The 21,079-nt window shown below is 38.3% G+C and overlaps 1 protein-coding gene across 2 annotated transcripts in view; it reads left to right on the top strand.

Annotated features, from left to right (window-relative positions):
* The window catches only part of Rubicon (run domain Beclin-1-interacting and cysteine-rich domain-containing protein rubicon), a 67,819-nt gene that overhangs the window by 27,881 nt on the left and 18,859 nt on the right, over positions 1 to 21,079 (top strand). Inside the window, exons 6-10 of one of the 2 annotated variants that reach the window (XM_083122691.1) lie at positions 440 to 614; positions 2,045 to 2,176; positions 2,859 to 3,073; positions 12,358 to 12,500; positions 18,011 to 18,187. In XM_083122691.1, the coding sequence (XP_082978817.1) occupies positions 440 to 614; positions 2,045 to 2,176; positions 2,859 to 3,073; positions 12,358 to 12,500; positions 18,011 to 18,187 (842 nt within the window). Of the gene's footprint in view, positions 1 to 439; positions 615 to 2,044; positions 2,177 to 2,858; positions 3,074 to 12,357; positions 12,501 to 18,004; positions 18,188 to 21,079 lie in introns of both variants that reach the window. The other variant, XM_083122689.1, reaches the window with a different exon arrangement.

Raw genomic sequence — 21,079 nt, 5'->3', positions numbered from 1 at the left:
AAAGAGAAATCGTACTATAAAAATGGCATCGAAAAATTGTATGACCGCTATAATCGTTGTATCGCCCTCAAAGGCAACTATATTGAATAATAAAATCGAATTTTGTCAAAAAAATATTTTTTACTATGTTAGCCTACGAACTTTTCAGCCCAACTGTTAAAGTACTGACAATTTACAGATTCTACTGATCTAATAATAAATAGCTAACTTTCTATTAACATACCCAGGTGAATGCATTTACCAAAGAGGGGTAAATTAATTGTAACTTTATATACATAAAAATAATAACAAGATGGCAAAATTATGCACTCAATTATAGGCTATTTGTACAGAAATATAAAATTAGTACAATTATCTGCAATTTTACTGATATGCTGGTATGTGTATACCAGTAGATTGTTGATTAAATTGACTTATTATTTAACTTTTCACTTTACAGGTTAAATGCAATCAGCAGTTTAAACTTGCAGAAGAAACTGGTGATGATGTTGATGAAAGTGATGAAGAAATAAACAGTTTGAAACAGCGGATCCGAATTCGTCGACGTCAGCGTCAACAGGAAAGACAGAGGCATATGTGGGGTGTTTCTCTTTTAAGTGATGGAAAAACTGACAGTAAGTATAAATTTTTTAAGTCAAAATTTTCACATCCTTAAGATATATGAATTATGAATGAAATTTGGTATGTTTCACATTTTCTTGTGTCATGAATGACTATGAGAGGAATTTGGATACCATAAATGTATTGTTTGTGGAAAAAAGAAAATAAAGCTATGTATGAAGAGTGTTCAGAATTTAGTTCCCAAGAACATAGGAAGCAATGAATGGAAATATTCATGTTGCATTACACTGAGGCATGATCAGCTTGTTATTGGTACTAGTCAGATCTTTGCAACTATTAATCATGATCAGAACGTCAAAGAGAGATGTACAATGTAGGTTTAAACTCCAATTTTGGGATAAATGTTTGCTCCATGCAAGAGTGTTTATTTAATCTTGCAAAAACATTTAAGATGGACAAGACCATGTGGAGAACACACCTTGTGCTCACCAGCCAAGACTGTCTGTGTAATGAGTTTGTGTCAGTTTTGTTTGAAGTACACTTAATGCACAGATAAGCTTATTAGAACTGGACCTACAATTCAAAGTGGGATCGGATGGTGCAGTGGTAGCATCGCAGCCTTGTAATCAAGGGGTCCCAGGTTCGATACCCATTGGAGACACATAGTGATTCGGATCCCACTTTAAACTGTAGGCCCAGTCCCAATTAGTCTTACTCTGCATAAAGTGGACTTAACTCAACAACATCATCAACTCAAAGTGGGAACCAAGCCACTATATGCCTCCACCAAGTATCAAATTTCTGTGTGTAATATGAGAATTTCAGCTGTGCATGGTTGGATACATGAGCCACAAGAACCCTTCTTGAAAATTGGCCCGTACAGCTTTCAGAACAGTGAATGTATATTTTATTTGGTTGGAACTATGTTGAAAAATTTTCTAGGGATGGACCTGTATGAAATTTTATCAATGCAAAAATGTACTGATTAACAATATTCTGCAAATCTGAAATAAAATTTTAAATATTCCATGAAGAGCCTGAATGGTTTATTAATTTACATAACCAGGTGACTACAAGTAATTTTGATTTTATAAAACAAAACTACATTTAGATGTTTAATTTGCAAAACCAGTGTGTATGAATTAAACCTTTACATTCACAAAAATAACAACAAAATAGTAGAATTTTGTACATAGTTACAGCCAATTTATAGAAATAATTGTGTTGGTAACTTTAACAAGAAACTGATCCACCAAAATGCCTATATCTACAAATATCAATTGTTCACTCATTAATATATCTTATCCCTAATATTTTTATTGTTATGCGAATATGGGTGTTCTAGAAAAATCTTGTTCATATTACAATCTCCCTTGTAAATTTGGACCTTGTTACTGCATATATTTTCAGTCTTTTTCTACATTCTTTTCATGACATTCTTAATTTGAGTTGCTACTTTAAGCCTATACACTTTACATTGCAGCAACAACTACTGATCAAAGTGTGAGCCCTCTGACTTCATCATCAGCATCATCATCTGACAGTATCTCCACAGACGACGTCGATGATATTGAGTTGGATGATGCTAGTAATCTTTCTGACCTAAAAAATTCAGGTGAGGTGGAAATATTATATTTGTGTATGAAATGAAGAGGTTACAGACTAAACCAGCAGTTACATTTTTTTCTTTCAATAAGTGATGATATATCCTATGTAAACCCGAGCTTAGAAATAGTTCCCTTAATTAATGCAGACTGATGGCTTTCTTGTAGAACCAACAGCAACTAAGCAACTATTAAAACCTGATTGATTCCTACTTTATTCAACCCAAGAGGATTAAGGTGAACCATGATCCACTACATTTGTATGGGATCTATTTGATTGTGTGGTCAGGATGTGAGAAACTACGTAGGAGAGGTCTGAAGGGCTATTAGAGAGGCAAAAGATATTTAAAGAACATCTCACTGATGGTCAACAAGATACATCCCCAAATAGCAATCATCGAATACACAATGGAACCCAAACTTTATGGTCCCGGTTTTTACTGCATTGTACACCCAAGAGCAGAAAAAATTGCCCACCTTTGTTTTATTAGCATGTTAAAAACAACAATGTTTTAAAACTTTATTTTTTGAAGAAATCTAAGATGTGGTGAGGTTGGTAGAACATCGGCACAGAATGCCAAGAATGTGGGTTCGATCCATGGTAGAGTCAAAGTTTTTAGAACCTTTTCGTGAGGTTATAAAACCACTAATCCTACATAGAGAGACTCAAGTTTGTAACAATTTTCCTTTCAGGGTTGTCAGTTTCAATGGCATCACTATACTCGGATGCTGATTTGGTTCATCATTCCTCAAATATATGCAGAACAGGAACTGATGCTGTTATGTCTGAGTCGTCAATGTCAGCAGAAGGAGTAGCATTGTCATTGCTACGACAGTTCAGTGAAAAGCAACTGCCTCGTGCATCTGACCTAAAATGGCTTGTATCAGAGCAAGATGCCCCTCAGCAGGTAATAAGATTGATTCCAATTTATCACTGAAGTCACATGTGATGGGATAATTAAGTGTCTTGTGCTTTATCCTTAAGTTTGAATCAAATTATTTAAGTTAGTGCTTAAAGTAACAGGCTCACATTTAGGTCTTGAGTTTAAATTCTGCATGTATCCATTCTGTCAAAGAATTTTCTCAGTTATTGCAGGTGATTGCGGAGATAGTATCTTTAATGAAAACTCTTATACTATATTTTTAAATATATTTTAATTCACGTGTTGTATGTTCAATATGCTTACATCACAAAATAAATGATAGTTACTTTTAAGTTCACTTTATTCACCAGTGTTGCTACACATCTGGAAAACCTGGAAAACAGCGAAATGTAAGGGAATTTGGATTGTCAGGGAAATGTCAGCAAATTTTGCAGATTGTCTGGAATTTACGGGCGTTTTGGAGTCTGCAAGAGAAAAAGTTGCAAAATGAACTTATGCTTCATGAGTATCTGCTTTTTCGAGAAAACAGCGTTTCGGGACCCTACTGTTCCCTTCTTCAGGTTTTCGTCTAGGCCAGTGTGATCACTTACATAGCCGCATCAATTAAGGTGGCAGGTAAGACAGGTTAAAAAGGTTAAAAAGTTGACTCAATATCAACTGACCCCATATACATAAAACCTACATATTCTAATCCTAACTTAAAAACCCCAAATCTAAAAAAGTCCGTAAAAAACCGTTACACACGATACACGTTAAAAACTCCTTCACACTGCCTTGCTCTCTGTTACGAAGTATGTGTTGAACAGATATTGCTTCTCGTGGAATGCCGGAAGTTGCACGGCTCTTGCCCTCTCCCACTTTCCCTCCCTCCCTCCCGTCTATCGTACTATGTCATATCTATTTCAAAATCTTTAACCTCGAGAGCCACGTCGATTATTTATTTATTTATTTATTTATTTTATTGAGAAAATTTCAGATACAGCACGTAGCCATTTTACACTGAAATCAGTAACAATGAAAATAACAAAAAAGAACAAAAATAAAAATAGCAAAATAAGACAAAATATTAATATAAATAAGTCAAGATAGCACAATTAAATATTATTTAGCAACATATCTTCTGATGGTTGACCGAAAGGCATATTCTGTGGAAAATACATCAGCACTTGATGGGAGGTCGTTATATTGAGTGGGAAGTCTGTGGAAGAGCGATCTTTTTTGAATTTCCAGTCTTGGCTTTTTTGTGTAAAATAGATTTGTGTTGCGTGTTGAGCGCATAGGCACTCGAAAGTGGAATTCCTGGAGGAGTGTGTTGCAACGGATTTTGCCATTGACAATTTTGTAAAGATACCTAAAATCGTTCAGTAAACGGCGCTGATAGGGAGTCTGTAGGTTTAGAAAGGCCAGGAGATGTGGTGTTGGAAAGTTGCGTAATGAGGGAACCCTGTAACGAACTATAGCCAGGAAAAAGTTAAGAACAGAATCAATTCTGGAGAGCTGAGTGGGACATGCCATGGACCAGACGGGAGAGCAGTATTCTATTATTGGGGAGATGAATGATTTATAGTACAAGGTGAGGGCTGAGATGTCACTAATTTCGGTGAAACGGTAGAGTAAACCTAAGAGACGCATAGCCTTTTTTGTCGTGCCTGTAATATGTTCTTCAAATGTGAGCTTTTGATCGAAAACAATGCCTAGGTCTTTATGAGAGGATACTGCTTTGATGTTATTGCCAAAGATGGAGTAAGATGACTTTAACAGGTTCTTTTTGAGAGAGATGGTGAGAGTAGTACATTTTTCAGGATTTAAAGTAAGTTTCCATGTCAGGCACCATGAAAAAAACGTTGTTATGTCATTCTGGAGAAGATGAGCATCATTGGAAGTGGAGATTTCTCTGAAGATCTTACAGTCATCTGCGAAGAGAAGGTAATTACTAGAGGCGGCTGTGAGATGGTCGGTAAGGTCATCGACGAATAATATGAACAATAGGGGTCCTAGAACACTGCCCTGTGGTACTCCAGAAAGGACGGGAAGAAAGTTAGATAGAGTTCCTGGAAGGACTACACGTTGTTGGCGATCGCTAAGGTAATCTGTGAGCAAGTTAAGAAAGTTACCATGAATGTTGAATCTATTGCATAATTTATGAATCAAAAGACGATGACTGACAGTATCGAAAGCTTTGGCTAGATCAAAATATATAACGTCCAGTTGTGAATTGTTTGAAATACATTTCATAGCATGTGAGAGAAAAACATACAGGTTCGTAAGACAGGAACTACCAGAAAGAAAACCATGTTGATTTGAGCTAAGGTACGGAGAAACAAATTTATATAGCCTGTCTTTGATGATTTTTTCACAAATGATGGACAGAGGAGAGAGTAACGAGATTGGCCTATAGGAAGAAGCACGGTTTTTGTTGCCATTTTTGTGAATGGGAGTGATGTTAGCTTGCTTCCAAGCGTGAGGAAAGACGCCCTCCGAGAAACATCTATTCAGAAGAATGCAGAGGGGATAAGAAAGGGATTCCCCAGTTTTCTTCAGGAACATGGTGGTGATATTGTCCGGCGCTAGGGCACGGTGAGCTGGGAGAGACGACAATAGACTTTTCACTTCATCGGTTGTAGTGGCAAGCTTTGTTAGAGAGGAAGAACAGACTGATCTTACGTTTGGCAACGTTGCAAGGGGGGCAGGCGGACAGAAGTTGCCATGGAAATAAGCATTTAAGAGTTCAGCCCTTCGGTCACCTTTCGCACTTTCACTATTGTGTGTAATTTCAAGAGGAATTCTGCTGTTGTTTCTTCTCGAGTTTATTAGACTGAAGAAGTTCTTTGGATTTTCCTGGATTGTTGCATTGATACTGTTTATGTATTCTTTGTATTTGTTTCGGAGAAGGTACTTTGAGTGCCGTCGAAGAACAGCGAAAGTATTGTAAGTGTGTTCACTCGGGAAGTCCTTCCAAAGTTGCCAGGCTCGATTCTTGTTAGCCAGTACAGCACGCACTTTGGAGTCGAACCAACTTGGAAATCGGCGAGATGCTATTCTTTCCGAAGGAACAAGGTCGTTCACCGTTGCATGAATGGCAGCTGTAAATAGCTCACGAATGGCAGCTGTAAATAGCTCACCTGCGTCGTCGACTGTCCCATCTTCCAAAAGCCCCCAGGGGAAGCATTCGAGGGTACGTCTTATCTCCTCCCACGGTGCTCGGTTCCATAGGTGGCGCTTCTTCTGGATCGATGGGCGATGACCTCTTTTAGAAGGTGGGGGGATGGAAATGGACACGTCCAAACTATCGTGGTTAGAACTGAGGAGATTCTTACGCGGCGTAATGTTTACATTGTTCAATGTGGACACAACATAATCTAGATTACTGTCCTTCCTGGTGTTGAATAAATTATGCTGCCTTAGCTTTAAACCAGAAATGAAAGTTTCGATGAACCATAGGTCATTTGCACACTTCGCGATTCCATGACCAGGATCTTGCCACTCAATAGACAGGTTGAAGTCTCCGAAAAGTGCAACGTCCCCCAAGGCAATTGCTGCAAGTAACGAATCTCGACATTCTTCGAGAAGGTACAGTGGACTATTTTTATTCGGTCTATAGTACGAACCAAGGAGAAGATTATTTGCATTGGATACTGAAACCTCGACCCACAGTAATTCACAGTTCCGCTTTAGGTCATTGCGTACTTTACTGGGCCATTTTGTGCTAACACATATCATTACGCCATCCCCGCGAGTCGCACGATCTTTTCTATATATGTTAAAATGGCTTGCGAATGGTAGTTCACTGTCACTAACATTTTCAGTTAACCACGTTTCCGTAAATATCAAGCAATCGTATGTCATTAGCTCACACACAAAAGCAGCACAGTCAGAAAGCTTGTTCTTAATGCTCTTTGTATTTTGGTAATACACAGAGAAATTTGCCAACGTTTTCACAGGTCCTGGATTCACTTGTATGTCCCCACAGATTAAAGCCATGCATAGGAAGTGAAAGTACCGGGCTGGGGTCCCCTTACCTGCCGAGCGCTGGTCCCTGCTGCTGGGTGAAGCCATGGCGGAGACACGCATACCTGTTGCCGCGAGTGCCGAAAATGAAAAGTCTCTCTCAGCACATCTCCATCGCAATAGATCATGAAAATCCTTTGACATCGGTGAGGAAACACTGTAGCGGAGGCACGAGTACACCAGGATTAAAGATAAACTCAGAAAGAACACTGAAAATTCTCGAAAAACGGGACGACGATCAGCGCAGCTTCTACTAGTTGCCGCCATCTTGTGACTTGGAGTGACTTGGAAACCAATCTTTTCCTTACAAACATCCCATCTCTTAAACATTCTTATCCACAATTCATCAACATTCCCGTCATCTCTGTTTAACTTATTGCCCCTATCCTTACAAATGAATGCCGCTTTATATACGTTCCTGCTCATTGGTTTATTACACAGTGTAACAAATTTGAACTTTGTGTCTTACCGCAAGATGAAAGAAGGTGTTCTATACTAAATCAAATACGCTGATTACGAAAATGAAATCAGAAATGTTCCATCACGTACCAATTTTTGTGGAAAAGATATGCCACATGTACCACTTAGCCTATAATTCATGTAGTTAGCAATATATTGTAATTCATGAAAAACAAAGTAGCAACTTTCGCGACACTTGGAAACTACTCAATTACAGTACAGGAGGATCCTGTAGCTGGATTAAATACAGATCATGGAACAAAATTAATTGTGTGTATTACGAAACATAAAAAAGTGGTACGAGAAATCTGCAAAAAGCTTGAAATGTACATACAAGTTAGAAACGTGTCCTGGAAACTTTACGTTTGTGGGCGGATGGTGAAACTTCTTGTAGGAGTGTCCAGCAGTAATCTGCCAAAAGGTTTGGTGACCACCTTCCCATATATCGTCTTTCCATGTCAGCGATATCTTTGTGAAATCGCTCACCATGTTGGTCACTCACATCTCCGAGATTAGGTGGGAAAAAATCTAAATGAGAATGCAGGAAATGTATTTTCAAAGACATGTTGCATCCTATAGCCTTGTAACAGTCCAGCATGTGTTCCGTCAGATCCCTGTAATTGTCAGACCTAACATTACCCAAGAAATTGTTGTATACGTCTTTGAAGACAAGACAAGCTGCCTTCTCAGTATCTGTCAGCAACTCTTCAAAGGTATGTCTTTCATCTGAGGCCCATTGAAAATACCTTCTCTAATTTTTGCAGTACAAGTCGCAGGAAATATGTACAGTAAAAATTGAAAACCCCTGCCAACTTTGTCCATTGCTTTCACAGAATTCTTCATGAAGCCCAATTTCAGATGGAGCGGTGGTAACAGCAGACTGTCTTTGTCAACAAGTGGTTCATGCGACACATCTTTTTCACCCGGATTGAAACTTTCAATGGTCACTGTTTCACTACATAATGGTCTTTCCTTGCCCTACTGTCCCAGTGACACAAGAAACAGCAATATTTTGTGTAACTAGTCTGCATTCCCAGCACAAGACCCGTGATCACCACAGATTTTCCATTTGTGGTTCAAATAGCCAATATACTTCAGAAGTAGTCTCATGTTCTCATAGGTTTGTTTTAACTGGTATCAAAGGTTTCCGTTATGCAAGAGAACATCTTTGAGACTAGTTTTTGAGGAATCTATGAATAGGCGCCATTTTTCCGGATTGTGAATCATTCCAAATTCTGTAAGCAGCCCATTTATGTCATTACAATATACCAGACACACTGCCATTGAGAAAAAAGTGGAAAGACCAAGCTGTCGTGTACGGAATGATATACTAGTGTTTGGTTGTATAAGGTTTTTTCTTGAAGAGGAGACCCAAGTAATTCTGCTTGCCTTTTTGAAAGATTTAGATCTCTTACAACATCGTTCAATTCTACCTGTGACAATGGCTGTGGTTGGGACTGTGATGTAGATGGCGTGTAATCAAGATCTTCGTGATCACTACCGTCGTCTGTTTCATCTTCCAGTGTCCATTCCACTGGTGGTTTTGGAACTGGGAGAGAATCAGAATGAAGAACTGAACGCATTGCAGATTCTAAATTTGGATATGAAACTGTGTATTTTGATTTACTTGAGATTCCTGTTACTTTCGTTAAACAAAAGTAGCAATCTGTTATGTGGTCTCTAGGTTTGTTCCACAACTGTGGTACGGCAAATGGCATAAATGGGTGGGTTCCATGCAACCAACCTCTTAAATAGCGGGAGCAACGTGAGCACCAGTTCTGTGATGCCCAACACTTACCCTCATCTACCTTTGATTCAAAATACAACTCGTACGCCTTATTGACGAGCAGGAAAATGGGATGTCTTTGGGACTTCGTCGTAAACTCACCACACACGTAACAGAAAAGGTTTGGTGAATTAACACACGTCCTAGACATCGCTGAACACAAGAAACACGCGAACACGCACAAACAGTATTCTTCACGTTAGGGGATTTGCACAACACACACTGCAGGAACAGACACTGCTTGATCCCACTAGCAACTGACTGATGCAAATAACTGCAACTCCACTATACCTCAACCAAGTGGCTATCTATCACTTCCCTCTCCACCCCTTTTCCTATGCAATGTTGAGCCTTAGTAACAGGCTGGGCTGATGAGCGCCACGACAACAATAATATGCAGTCTTCCTCTGATAAAATTGTGTTTCCAGAGAAAAGTTTAGGTGATAGTGAAAAATGGTTTTCACTATTGTCATCAGGGCACTTAACTCCATAAGAATCACATGTTTTTGTTCTGCGGCAATTTTCATTGTCGCACAGTGTTATCGATCCTAACTATCTCTCTTTTCGTAATTTCGTGTCCTCCTTCAATTACATGCTCGGACAACCCGGTTCTTGGCATCCCTTCCCTGATGTCCTTATCATGTTCTCCCCATCTAATTCTCATGTTTCTCCCAGTCTGTCCAATGTATTCTTTATTACATACACATTTGATACTGTACACCCTTTTTTCATTCTCCCCTTTCTTTCCATCATTCTTATACCCTGTAAAGTGCTTCTCTATAGTTTGTGGGGGCCTCATCCCACACTTAATTCCGTATTCTTTAACTACCCTTTCAATTTTCTCAGATACTCCCTTGAAATATGGAATGCCTATATACTTATACTTCTTTCCTTCATTTTCCTTTCCATCCTTTTTCATCCCCTTCACACCATCTTTATCCTTTTCTTCTCCATCCCTTTCACATATTTTATGAGCTTTCCTACGTAACCTATTCAAATCACCCTCCTTATATCCATTCTTTTTTCCCACATTAATAATCCATTCTTCCTCACTCTTCATTTCATCCCCTTGGTTACATAATCTTACCACCCTAATGAAAAAGTTAAGGAACACATTATTCTTGGTCCTTCTGGCATGCTCTGATTTAATGTGGATGTACAGGTCCTCTGCTAGGGTTTTATGGTGCACCCCGGTTCTGATCTTTGTTCCGGTTTTGATGATCTTCAAATCTAGAAAACCTCTTAAAACAGATATGAAATGGTCTGGAGATTATTGTTAAGTACAAATTCATTTCATAGCTGTTTTAATCTTGCTTTGTTTATTTTTTGTATAATGCAGTTCTGAAACTGGTGCCAAACAGTGATCTATCTCTATAACTTTTTTAACGGGATGACCCGATAGCAATGCTAGTTTGTTGGTGTCTGACACTTTTGCAGAGTCTGAATATCCTTGATTTTCAACAATTCGCACAGCAAATAAAAACAAATTTTCACAATAAATATTTGCTCGAGTAAATGAAAAAAAAAGTAGGGCAATCGAAGGGAAATCAAACCCAGACCCTTCGGAACATGAAACATGGAAATCTTTGAAACTTTGAAACCATTTTTCTCGGTAATGGCTGGCTAGTGCATGCTAGTACCTTGGCATATCAATACCTATTGTGGTACCCTATCACTACACAAAGTCCCATCCCAAACTCAATTTCCCAATTTCTCTTTGTTAGTTCCAATTATATTTTAAAATTTATAAACATTCTGAAATGCTTTAAAATGTTTCAATTTCCAAGTATTGACATCAGTATTGGTGTATTGGCCCATCAGAATGGGCAAGAGTGTCATCATTGCTATTGGGTCAAAGTGGTATCTGCTCAGCCATATTTTTTTTTCTCTGTTGTGTAATGTTAATTTTGTTTGGTTTCAATTCCTGTATGATCAGTAAGAGGTAGGAGGTAGAAGGTTTTTGAGTCTTACAGATAAAACTGAATGGGTACTCATTTCTGCAGGTAGTTGAGAATGAACTTTAATTTCAATGCTGTGCACATGCACACATTTTATTTTGATATGAATGAGGAAATATATATTGATTGATTTGCTTTATTTTACTTCACTTTTGTGCCACTTCTGGCTAATTTGCAAAGATGGGGATAAGTGATAATATTATGAAATTCATGAATGGACACTCACAAATATCCATGCCCTTCTGGGATTCGAACCCGGGACCCCTGGCATCGTAGCACAATGTGCTAACCACTCCACCATGGGGGCTGGCAAAGAAATATATATATGTAAAGGCTTAGTGAACTGAAACTGAGCCAACCTTCCCTTGAGCGAATGGTTTCATTCTGCACATGGTCACGTGGCAAGGCACAGTGGCTCTGGAGTTGATGCATGTTAACTCTTTCTTGAGGAGGGTGGGCATAGCTCGTCGTACAATTACTCTCCAATAGGAGGGTGACACACATAGCCAATCATTCACTATAAAATTATGTTGTAAATGAATGATAATTCTATAATCGCTCTGCATCTCGGGTGCATGTGTGTTGTAACCACCTCTTTCAAAATGAAACTGCTAGATGTTGCATTTTCTTCATTGCTAAACTTTATTGTACTGATGTCAAATTACGTTGCACTTTTGTTTATACTCTTGAGAGTACCATTGAATAGTTTATATCCACATTGTGTAAATTATTTACGATGATTCTGCTTCAGATTTTGCAGTTAGTGATGATTTCGATCCTAATAGAAAGTTTTTAAGTTATTTTCATGAATTAATTCTACATTACCTATTGAAAATATGTTTTCAGTAACTTTTATGCAATGTTATATTTTTTTTACTTTCAAAAGGTTGTTACAAAAATTCATAAATATGAAGACAAAATGTACAAAATGTGGCATGTATCTGTGGAAAAAGGAAGTGTTGTACATTTTAGGAAGAAACATTTGCAAATACCAAGGTTTAGTTGAGCAATGTCTGTTTCATACCTATATACAATAGTTCCCCAATCATTTTCTGCAATGTCATAATGAGCTTATATTGTTTTGTGTTCTTAATTAGCTGCTGCCGCTACCAACCAGCTGGCCTGTGAGTCCTGACGAGGCTGAAGATGAAGACATGAGACAAGCAACACCTTTGCGGGGCACTCTGGAATGGGCTCCACCTCGACCGCAAATCATTTTCACTCCTCATCCGTCACCAAAGTAAGTTTAATGTACCATTTAAAAACTTACTCACCGTTCCAACTTGAACCGTTGCAGGTTATCTTGGTACTTACATTCATAAAACTAACTGAGCTGCAGATGTTTGCCTATTTGCCTTTTTATTGCTGTTGTAAACATAGCCTTTAATATTTTAGAGTTGTTTCATGTTCATTAAATTAGGCACACACAGGATATGCCTAATTTAATGAATTTACATCTCTACGCTGGGAAGAACCTAGCAACATCGACATCTACAGTGTTTCAAAGGCAACATATCTCGTTGCGGTAGCACTAGCAGAGAGACTTCCACACAATCAAAACGGCAGCAGTGAAAAATCAGGCGAAGCCAGGCAGTCTCGGTATCTCAGTGGTAGAGCGATGGCATTGTATGCCAGAGACCCAGGTTCGAGTCCTGGTCAAGCCTGCATTTTTCGCTGAAAATTCTACATTGTTTCATGTTGTTTTGAGTCTCTGATAATGGATTTTCATAAAGCCTACGAATGCCTATTTTCAGGTTTAGCACCTATTTAATAATCTTCCTAGAAATGACATTTTGTGCTTTATTTGCTTTGTTCTGCTTTCTTTCGGAACTTTGACTCTGTCAATAGTATATTGTGGAAGGTAATCTCTCATTTTCTGAATGTTCCTTCAACAATATCATCTAACCACAATTCCAACAACATTGCTATAATCAGTCAGAAGTAATAGAAATGCAACATAAAAATAAGAAAAATACAACAGAAACCAAAAAGTCAAGTCAGTAAGTGAACAACTAAGAAAATCAATAACAAGTTCATGTTCAGTGCTTATTTTGGTGCCTTGTTTTCTTTATAGTTCCTTTTTAGCTGCCTTTTAAAAATAATTTTTGGTGTGTATTTACCTACCTATCTTTTTCATGATTTTTGTATCTATAAATCCATACCCTACTAATAACAATAGATTTACCTTGAGAAGGATATGTAAATCCTGAAATTGTTGGAGTTATTTTGTACCTCCCTTGCTACCACACAAGAAAGTCCCTAAAAATCCCATGTCTTCCTTGTCAGAGTGTAGCAGATTCAAAATGACGAGTGACCAAGTTCAAGTACCACTTTCTAAATTGTGGTAACATCAGTGGCACTGAACATGAAGTTTGGAACCAATGACAATCACAAGAGAAATTTTATCACATGTAAAAACAGCAACAAATAAAAAGTCACATTTAATTTTTCCTATTTATCTTGTGTGATGGAACTTAGTAAGTACCACATAAATATTGTCTTTAACAATATTTAACATTCATATTTAGTATCCCCACGATATATTTATGAACCATATTACATCATTACAATTTTTGAAGATCTATTTTGACCGCTAACTTAAAAAATATATGACTGTTGTCAATACATGATCGTTTAATCAAATGATGATCATTGTGTGTTTTAATTGGCAACAGTCATGTTCATGAGATGAGATATGTGAAACATGTCAAAGTATTGAGTACTCAAAGTTTAGTTACTAAAAGTACAGAGTTATTGTAACTAGTTCTGCTCATAATTTCAGTCTTTTTCCTATTTACAAGGGTGGATCATTAAGTATTGCACAACAATTTTTTAAAAAATAAGTTTAATAGGTAAGACAACATAAATTATACACAATGAAACCACATCTTTTAGCTACATTTTGACATAGGAGCCAAGTCTTTCAACACATTTTTTTCATTGTGGCACTAGTTTCAATGTACACTGTTCATTTGGGAATACAGCCATCTGTGCACAACCGATTGCACTTCTTCATCGGAATTGAAGCGTTGGCCAACTATGAATTTCTTCATTGGGCCAAACAGATGGAAGTCTGACGGTGCAATGTACAGACTGTATGGTGGGTGCTGTAGCACCTCCATTTTGTCACAAATAGAAGCGGCAACATAGGGGCGAGCATTGTCATGGAGCAGTATGATGTTTGCAGCGTTGCGTTTCTTATGAAGGGTACGACGCAACTTTAACAATATTTTTTGATAGCTTGCAGCATTCACAGTGGTTCCGTGTGTAAGAAATTCCAACAACAGAACACCATGCATATCCCAGAACACAGACACTAGCACTTTTTTCGCAGATTGCGTCACTTTCAATTTCTTCTTTGCTGGGGACTCAGGATGTTTCCACTCCATAGAGGCCCGCTTTGTTTTGGGAGTCTAGTGGTAATCCCAGGACTCATCACCAGTTATGATTTCTTCCAGAAAGGTATATGCACTTCTGCAGCATAACGAATTAAGTGGTCCAAGCATGTCATCATTCGCTTCCCTTTTTGGTCATCTGTGAGGTTCTTTGGCACCCAGCGAGCACTAACTTTACGAAAATTCAGTTTGTAATGCACGATATCGCACACCGTACCGTAAGAAATGTTGAACCGCTCTGACAAGGTTCTCAGATGGATCCGCCGGTCATTGAAAATTGTCAGCTCAATTGCTGTAAAATTCCGTTCCGTTGCAGCTGTTACTGGTCGCCCAGAACGTGACGAGTCAACAAGGTTCACACGGCCTTGAAAGGATGTGCACCACCTGGAGATGTTGCTACGGTCCAAGCAGTCTTCCCCATACACGCCCAACATTTCCCTGTGAATTTCACTAGGGTTTAGTCCTTTCACCCACAAAAAATGAGCTACAGCTCTTTGCTCTTCACATGTTGATGACAATAACATGCCCGCCATCTTTGTTAAGTAGTTCACGCTTCTGCCGCAAGAGTTATACCTGATTGAACAAATGACGTCTCTAGCGCGAACTTCAAACTATATGTCTGTAAAATTTCAACATCTCAGCCACAATAACATTGCGGGAAAAAAATTGTTGTGTGATACTTAATGATCCACTCTCATAGAATTTTTCCACCATTTCTGAGGTATGACTTTTTACTTAAATTGTTCTTAGACCAATTAATTTTCCCAATTAATAGATTTTGACTTAGGAAAAAAAATGACACATTTATAAAATGTTCTTTACCTGGATTATACATTATATAAAATGGCAGAATTGTGTACTAAATTCTGGACATTGATGGTTCAGGAGAAAAACTTGATAATCTACAAACAAGTGTCCCCCCCCCCATGCCATATCTGGAAAAACTTAGTGTAATTCAAATTTTGAAATTTCAGTGTGAAAACATGGATGAGGGGTGCTGTGAAAAACAGCAGATTAAGCGTCTATGCAAATTATCCTAGTGCTCGGGATGCTTTATGAGAATTCTCTTAATTGAGGGAAAGCATCACCCCCACCTTCCCCCCACTTTAAGCACCGCTGCCCCCTTAAAAATAATCCTGCAGGTGGCCTTGCCCGTAAAGGTATGGAACAGAAAATGCAAGTGTAAATTCATTAATTGCATTGCAGCTTATGTATTACCTAGATCTTCCTGTGTGTTTTGCCAATTAACGGCTACTGAATGGACTTTGTTTACTAATGTGTGAGCAACAGGAGACTGTGGAGCAACTGAGACCAATATTATCTCAAATTTGAAGGGAGTGAGGGTTATAAAGTTCTTTAATACTAAGCTGTCCAATTTATACAGCATGGGTTTTGCAAAGTAGATATATAAATACAAATGTTTTTTTCCTAATATAAAACATATTGTGTTAGTTACAAGGGTGAATGATCTATTCAAGTTCCCCGTGGAACATTTTAAATTTTAAATCGGATCAGTACAAAATTGATAATGATAAATTTTATATTGATACTTGATAGGTATCAGCAATAATTTCTTCTGCACTGTGTCAAAGGCATCAGGCTTTGGGCTTGGCCTACGGGATGCATGCTGGTTCAAGTCTTCTGAGAGGAAGCGTAACTTTTCTCCTGAGATGTCTGCCAGTGTATGGTACCAGTTGCAACCCACCATCATGAGAAAATTGGGGAGCTACAAATCAGTAGCGTGACCCGGTCATGAAACCAACAATTACAACTGGGGGTTTGTAGTGCTGACCACATTTCACCCCATAACTGGTAGGATGATCACCCACCTCTGTTGATGCATGTGGGAGAGAGGCTGTCAGTAATGGGCTGTTGCACCATGGGTTATGTTTATGTTATGTATGTGAGAAGCAACACTTGTTACTTTGAAATGAATCTTCAGAAATAAATTCACACAACATTCTGCACCAGAACAATGTGACACACGGCATGCCATTTTAACAGACTGGAGAGGAAAGTGCCTATTCTGGTGTGTAACATTTTTGTTGTGTTGCGTGTCACTGAAAACTTCCTAATATTTACAGAAATTTTGAAACCATAATTTTACAATAGATTGACATGACTATGATTGCCAGTATTAGGTAGGTAGATTGGATTGGATTGATTTAGTTTATTTTACTTCGCATTTTTGTGCCTCTTGACTAATTTGCGAAGATGGGGATGAGTGATGAAATGATGAAATTGATGAATGGACATTCACAAACAACCAAGCCCGAGCGGGATTCGAACCCGGGACCCTTGGCGTCGCAGCACGATGTGCTAACCACTCGGCCACAGGGTCCGGCCCATGCACATAGCACCATACCATGAAGCCACATTTAGGAGATAAGGTGATACAACCCCACACATTCTTGATCGTGGCAATTTTGGAGGTAATATAATCAGCACCATGCTCTTGCCAGCTCTACCCCATTTATTGCCCCCTGAGCCACTTTGCACAGGGACAAGACCTGAAAATTCCAACCTTAAATAACCCACCCTGGGTCTCTTACATGGCAGTCAGTTGCCTACCAACTAGACCATCATGGCTCCTGTCAATACTACGACTGAGCTGATACGACTGCTACTACTCTTACAGATTCACACTAATGCTGATAATTGAAAATCATTACAATTCAAAGTAGTTTTCAATATGTATATTTTTTTTGGCTTTAAAATATTCATAATTGTACATGAGATAATCCTTTAAGCACAAAATCCATTTCTTCGCACAATAGTGTTCAAAAAATAATATAAATTGTGCATTTTGCAGAATTTTCAACATATTTAGACTCTACAAAATTGTCTGTGAGATACGCAGACTCCAGAAAGTTATCAGCTATTGATGATTAACTTCCAACCAATACTTTCGAATATCATTATCACTGTATGTATGGTCATCAGCTCAATCCTAGTGAATACCGATCAAATTCCAACCAATACTTTTGAATATCATTATCACTATATGTATGGCCATCAGCTCGGTCCTAGTGGACACCAATTAAATTCCAACCGATACTTTTAATAACATTATCAATGTATGTATGGCCATCAGCTTGGTCCTAGTGGATACCGTAAATTCCAACCGATACTTTCGAATATCATTATCACTGTATGTATGAGCATGAGCTCAGTCCTTGTGGATGCCAATACAGAAAAGATTAATCTTGTATCAACCACTTAGTGTTAAAAGTCTTAAACTAATTTGAGTATTTTATTTTGTGATTATAATATACCAGTCTGTGCTCTTTTTACATTGTTTACTGCAACAAAAGTATCATGTGTCACTGAACAGGTGTTTTTCTTTAAGTCACAGGGTGTTGATGGCAAAGCAGAATTATCTTTGTGCCGGCTGTGGAATGAAGGTGGCTCCGGAATATGCCCATAGGTTTCGTCATTGTGATTATCTGGGGAGGTATTTCTGCACGGGCTGCCATTCAAATCAGCTAGCTGTGATTCCTGGCAGGATTCTTACCAAATGGGATTTTACCAGGTGAGTTTTATATTTTACCAAAATTGGTAATATTTTTGTTTTCAATGCTATTTTTGTCAAAATTTTGTGCTTTGTACATTCATATTTTTTTGTATTTTGTATTAATTTTCTGACACTTTTATCTAATTGCAACAATGGGCTTGAGTGATGGAACTGTTGAAGGGGGAATTAAGAAAGAAAACCGATGGCCAGGACAGAATATGAATCTGGAAACTTTGGTCGCATGCTGTGTACACAAAAACATTGTTTCTTCCAATGTGTATTTTTCAGTGACGTGCAGTGACGTCGACACTTGGGGTAGCAGTCAGTGGCGTGCTCAAGGGAGGGGTTGGGGTTGGTGTGGGTCACACCCCTCCCCCCTTTAGGGCCCAGTATCCCTAAAAAAAGAATGTCAATAACAGGAAAAGATTACAAAATGATGAATGAGTACTAAAAAATTACACGTAAACCCCACCCACATTCGAAAATAAAAAACGATTTGATTTGACTACTAAGCCAGAGATCCTGGGTTAGAATCTCAGCTTGGCCATGGGTATTTTTTGTATGTGTCCCTTCATCAATTTTATCATATCATCTTCGCGATTAGCCAAAAGTAGCGGAAAAACGAAGTAAAATAAACCAAATCGAGCAATCAATCAATGATTTGATTTCATTTTTGTTACTTAGCGTCGCTTTTTTGTCACATTTGGTTAATTGCGAAAATGATACGATAAAATTAATGAAGGTACAAACACAAAAACACCCATGCCCAGGACGGGGTTCGAACCCGGAACTCCTGGCGTCATAGCGCGCTGTGATAACCACTCCCGCACGGTTGGTTGATTTGGTGTTTTAAGTCCACTTTATGCACAGAAACAAAACAGGAAACAAATAACAAAACACACTTTTTTGTAGTTTCTTCAATAATATTCATTTGGCTTTTTGAGTTCTGAGATACATTTTTCATTCCAAATTATTTCATTATTCACTGCAGAGTACAACACATAGGATAAGAATGCGCACTCATCACGTGTTCGAATCCTGGCCTGGATTGTTCATATGAGGTCCCTTCATCAATTTCATCATATCATCACTTATCCTCATTTTCGCAATAACCAAATGTTGCAGAAAAGCGAAGTAAAATAAACCAATCCAACAACAATATGAACGCGCGTTCTCTTACCCAAATAAATACATACATATTTATGACTGTTAGAGGACAAGAGTAGTATATTTAAATAAAACACTACTAAAACGCGAGAGAGAGAGAGAGCCCGAGCACATATTTGTAATTTAATCATTATATATTCCATACTCGAAAAAAGAAAGAAAGCATAACATTATAGTCTGCACATAACACGTTCCCATTTCATAAATAATAAAACTACGTCCCATATTATACATACATATTGTACAACGTGTAAAATGTTGTGTAAATACGGAGAACTGCAGAAAATTTTACCCTGAGTTCTTTAGAGGATTTACAAAAAAATCTATGAGAAACCAATCTCCTATCTGTCCTATAGGAGATAGACTGGGGGACCTGAAAGCACGGGCTTTCAATCATTGCAGCGGGGAGAGGGGGCAAGGGAGGTAGAGGTAGAAATCTTCCTTTTTTTTCGGCCGGTCGTTTCTACCTGGAAACTGGTCTGGCGGAAGAAGAGCGAGCTAGGGTATCCAGCCAGCTTTGCCCGCGGAGAACACCGATGGACGAGAAGAGCGTGGAAAAAAAGGTGTTGCATATGAGCTGTGGTGGCTTTAACAAGACAATAAATATTGTGATTTGAATATAATTCGAGACGTGAGATTAATTGATCTATCTCTGCTAGACTAGCTACTCCTCAGTGCACGTCACTGGTATTTTTCAGCATAGCATCACTTTGTTTTCTTTACTTAAATTCCTATTTAATAGGAACACTAATATATGCAGGACAATACATACCATGCAAAACTTTTACAGAATATAAATATACTAGCAAGAGTAAAAAAAAAAGTAAAGTGCTCCCCTGGGGTTAGGGCCCCACACATTCTTGATCACGGCCGAAGGTGGGGGTGATGTGATCAGCACCATGCCCCTGGCTGCCTTTACCCCCCGGAGTTTCCTCCAGGTACCCACTTTATACGACCCTGGGTGGGTGCCGGAGCCGCTTGAACAGGTGGAAAAATTCCCAATTTTCCACTAACGAGGATCAAACCCGGGTCTCTCGCATGGTAGTCAGATGCCCTAACAACTGAGCAACCGCGGCCACTAGCAAGTACGTAAAATTTCTACATGTTATTATTTACGTTGAAAGTAATTTGTGAGTTAATGAAAATTATTTTATTATTCTGATTATCTCATTTGTGATTTTAAAAATATATTAAACTAAATCTGATAATTATAAATTCCAGTGGAATTCTTACATATTAAAATTTATAAATATTCTGAACAATTTTCGTGCAGTATTTAAGCATCAGTACCAGGATTGATAGGAACTGTAAGACTATCTGCATTGGTATGAGTTCAACCCTAATTATAAATATTTGAATTATCAGTAACTTATTTTTTGAAATATCAGTTTTTGTTGTGTGTTATTTACTCTAGAATTTGTCCAGAAGTTTGTATATTGGTAGATCTGGAAAGTTGTCAGTAGGGATGGACCAATATGAAACTTTGCCAGTACTGATAAATACCACTATAAAATTTCCCGATAACAACATGTACATTCCACTTACAAAACATAACGTAACCCATGGTGCAACAGCCCCTAAGGGCAGGGCCTACCTACTGACTGCCGGCCTCACTCCCACAAGCCTCAACAGAGGTGGAAGATCATCCAACCAGTTACACGGTGATGTGTGGGCAGCATGATGAACCCCCAGTCATTGTTATATGTTTTCCATGACTTTACATTACTTTTTCAACAATTATGT

This window comes from Lepisma saccharinum, chromosome 5, assembly GCF_977018435.1.
Source record: "Lepisma saccharinum chromosome 5, izLepSacc3.1, whole genome shotgun sequence".
Classification (NCBI taxonomy): Eukaryota; Metazoa; Arthropoda; class Insecta; order Zygentoma; family Lepismatidae; genus Lepisma; species Lepisma saccharinum.
Note: the sequence above shows the minus strand (reverse complement) of the source record. Positions and strands in the feature narration are given on the sequence as shown.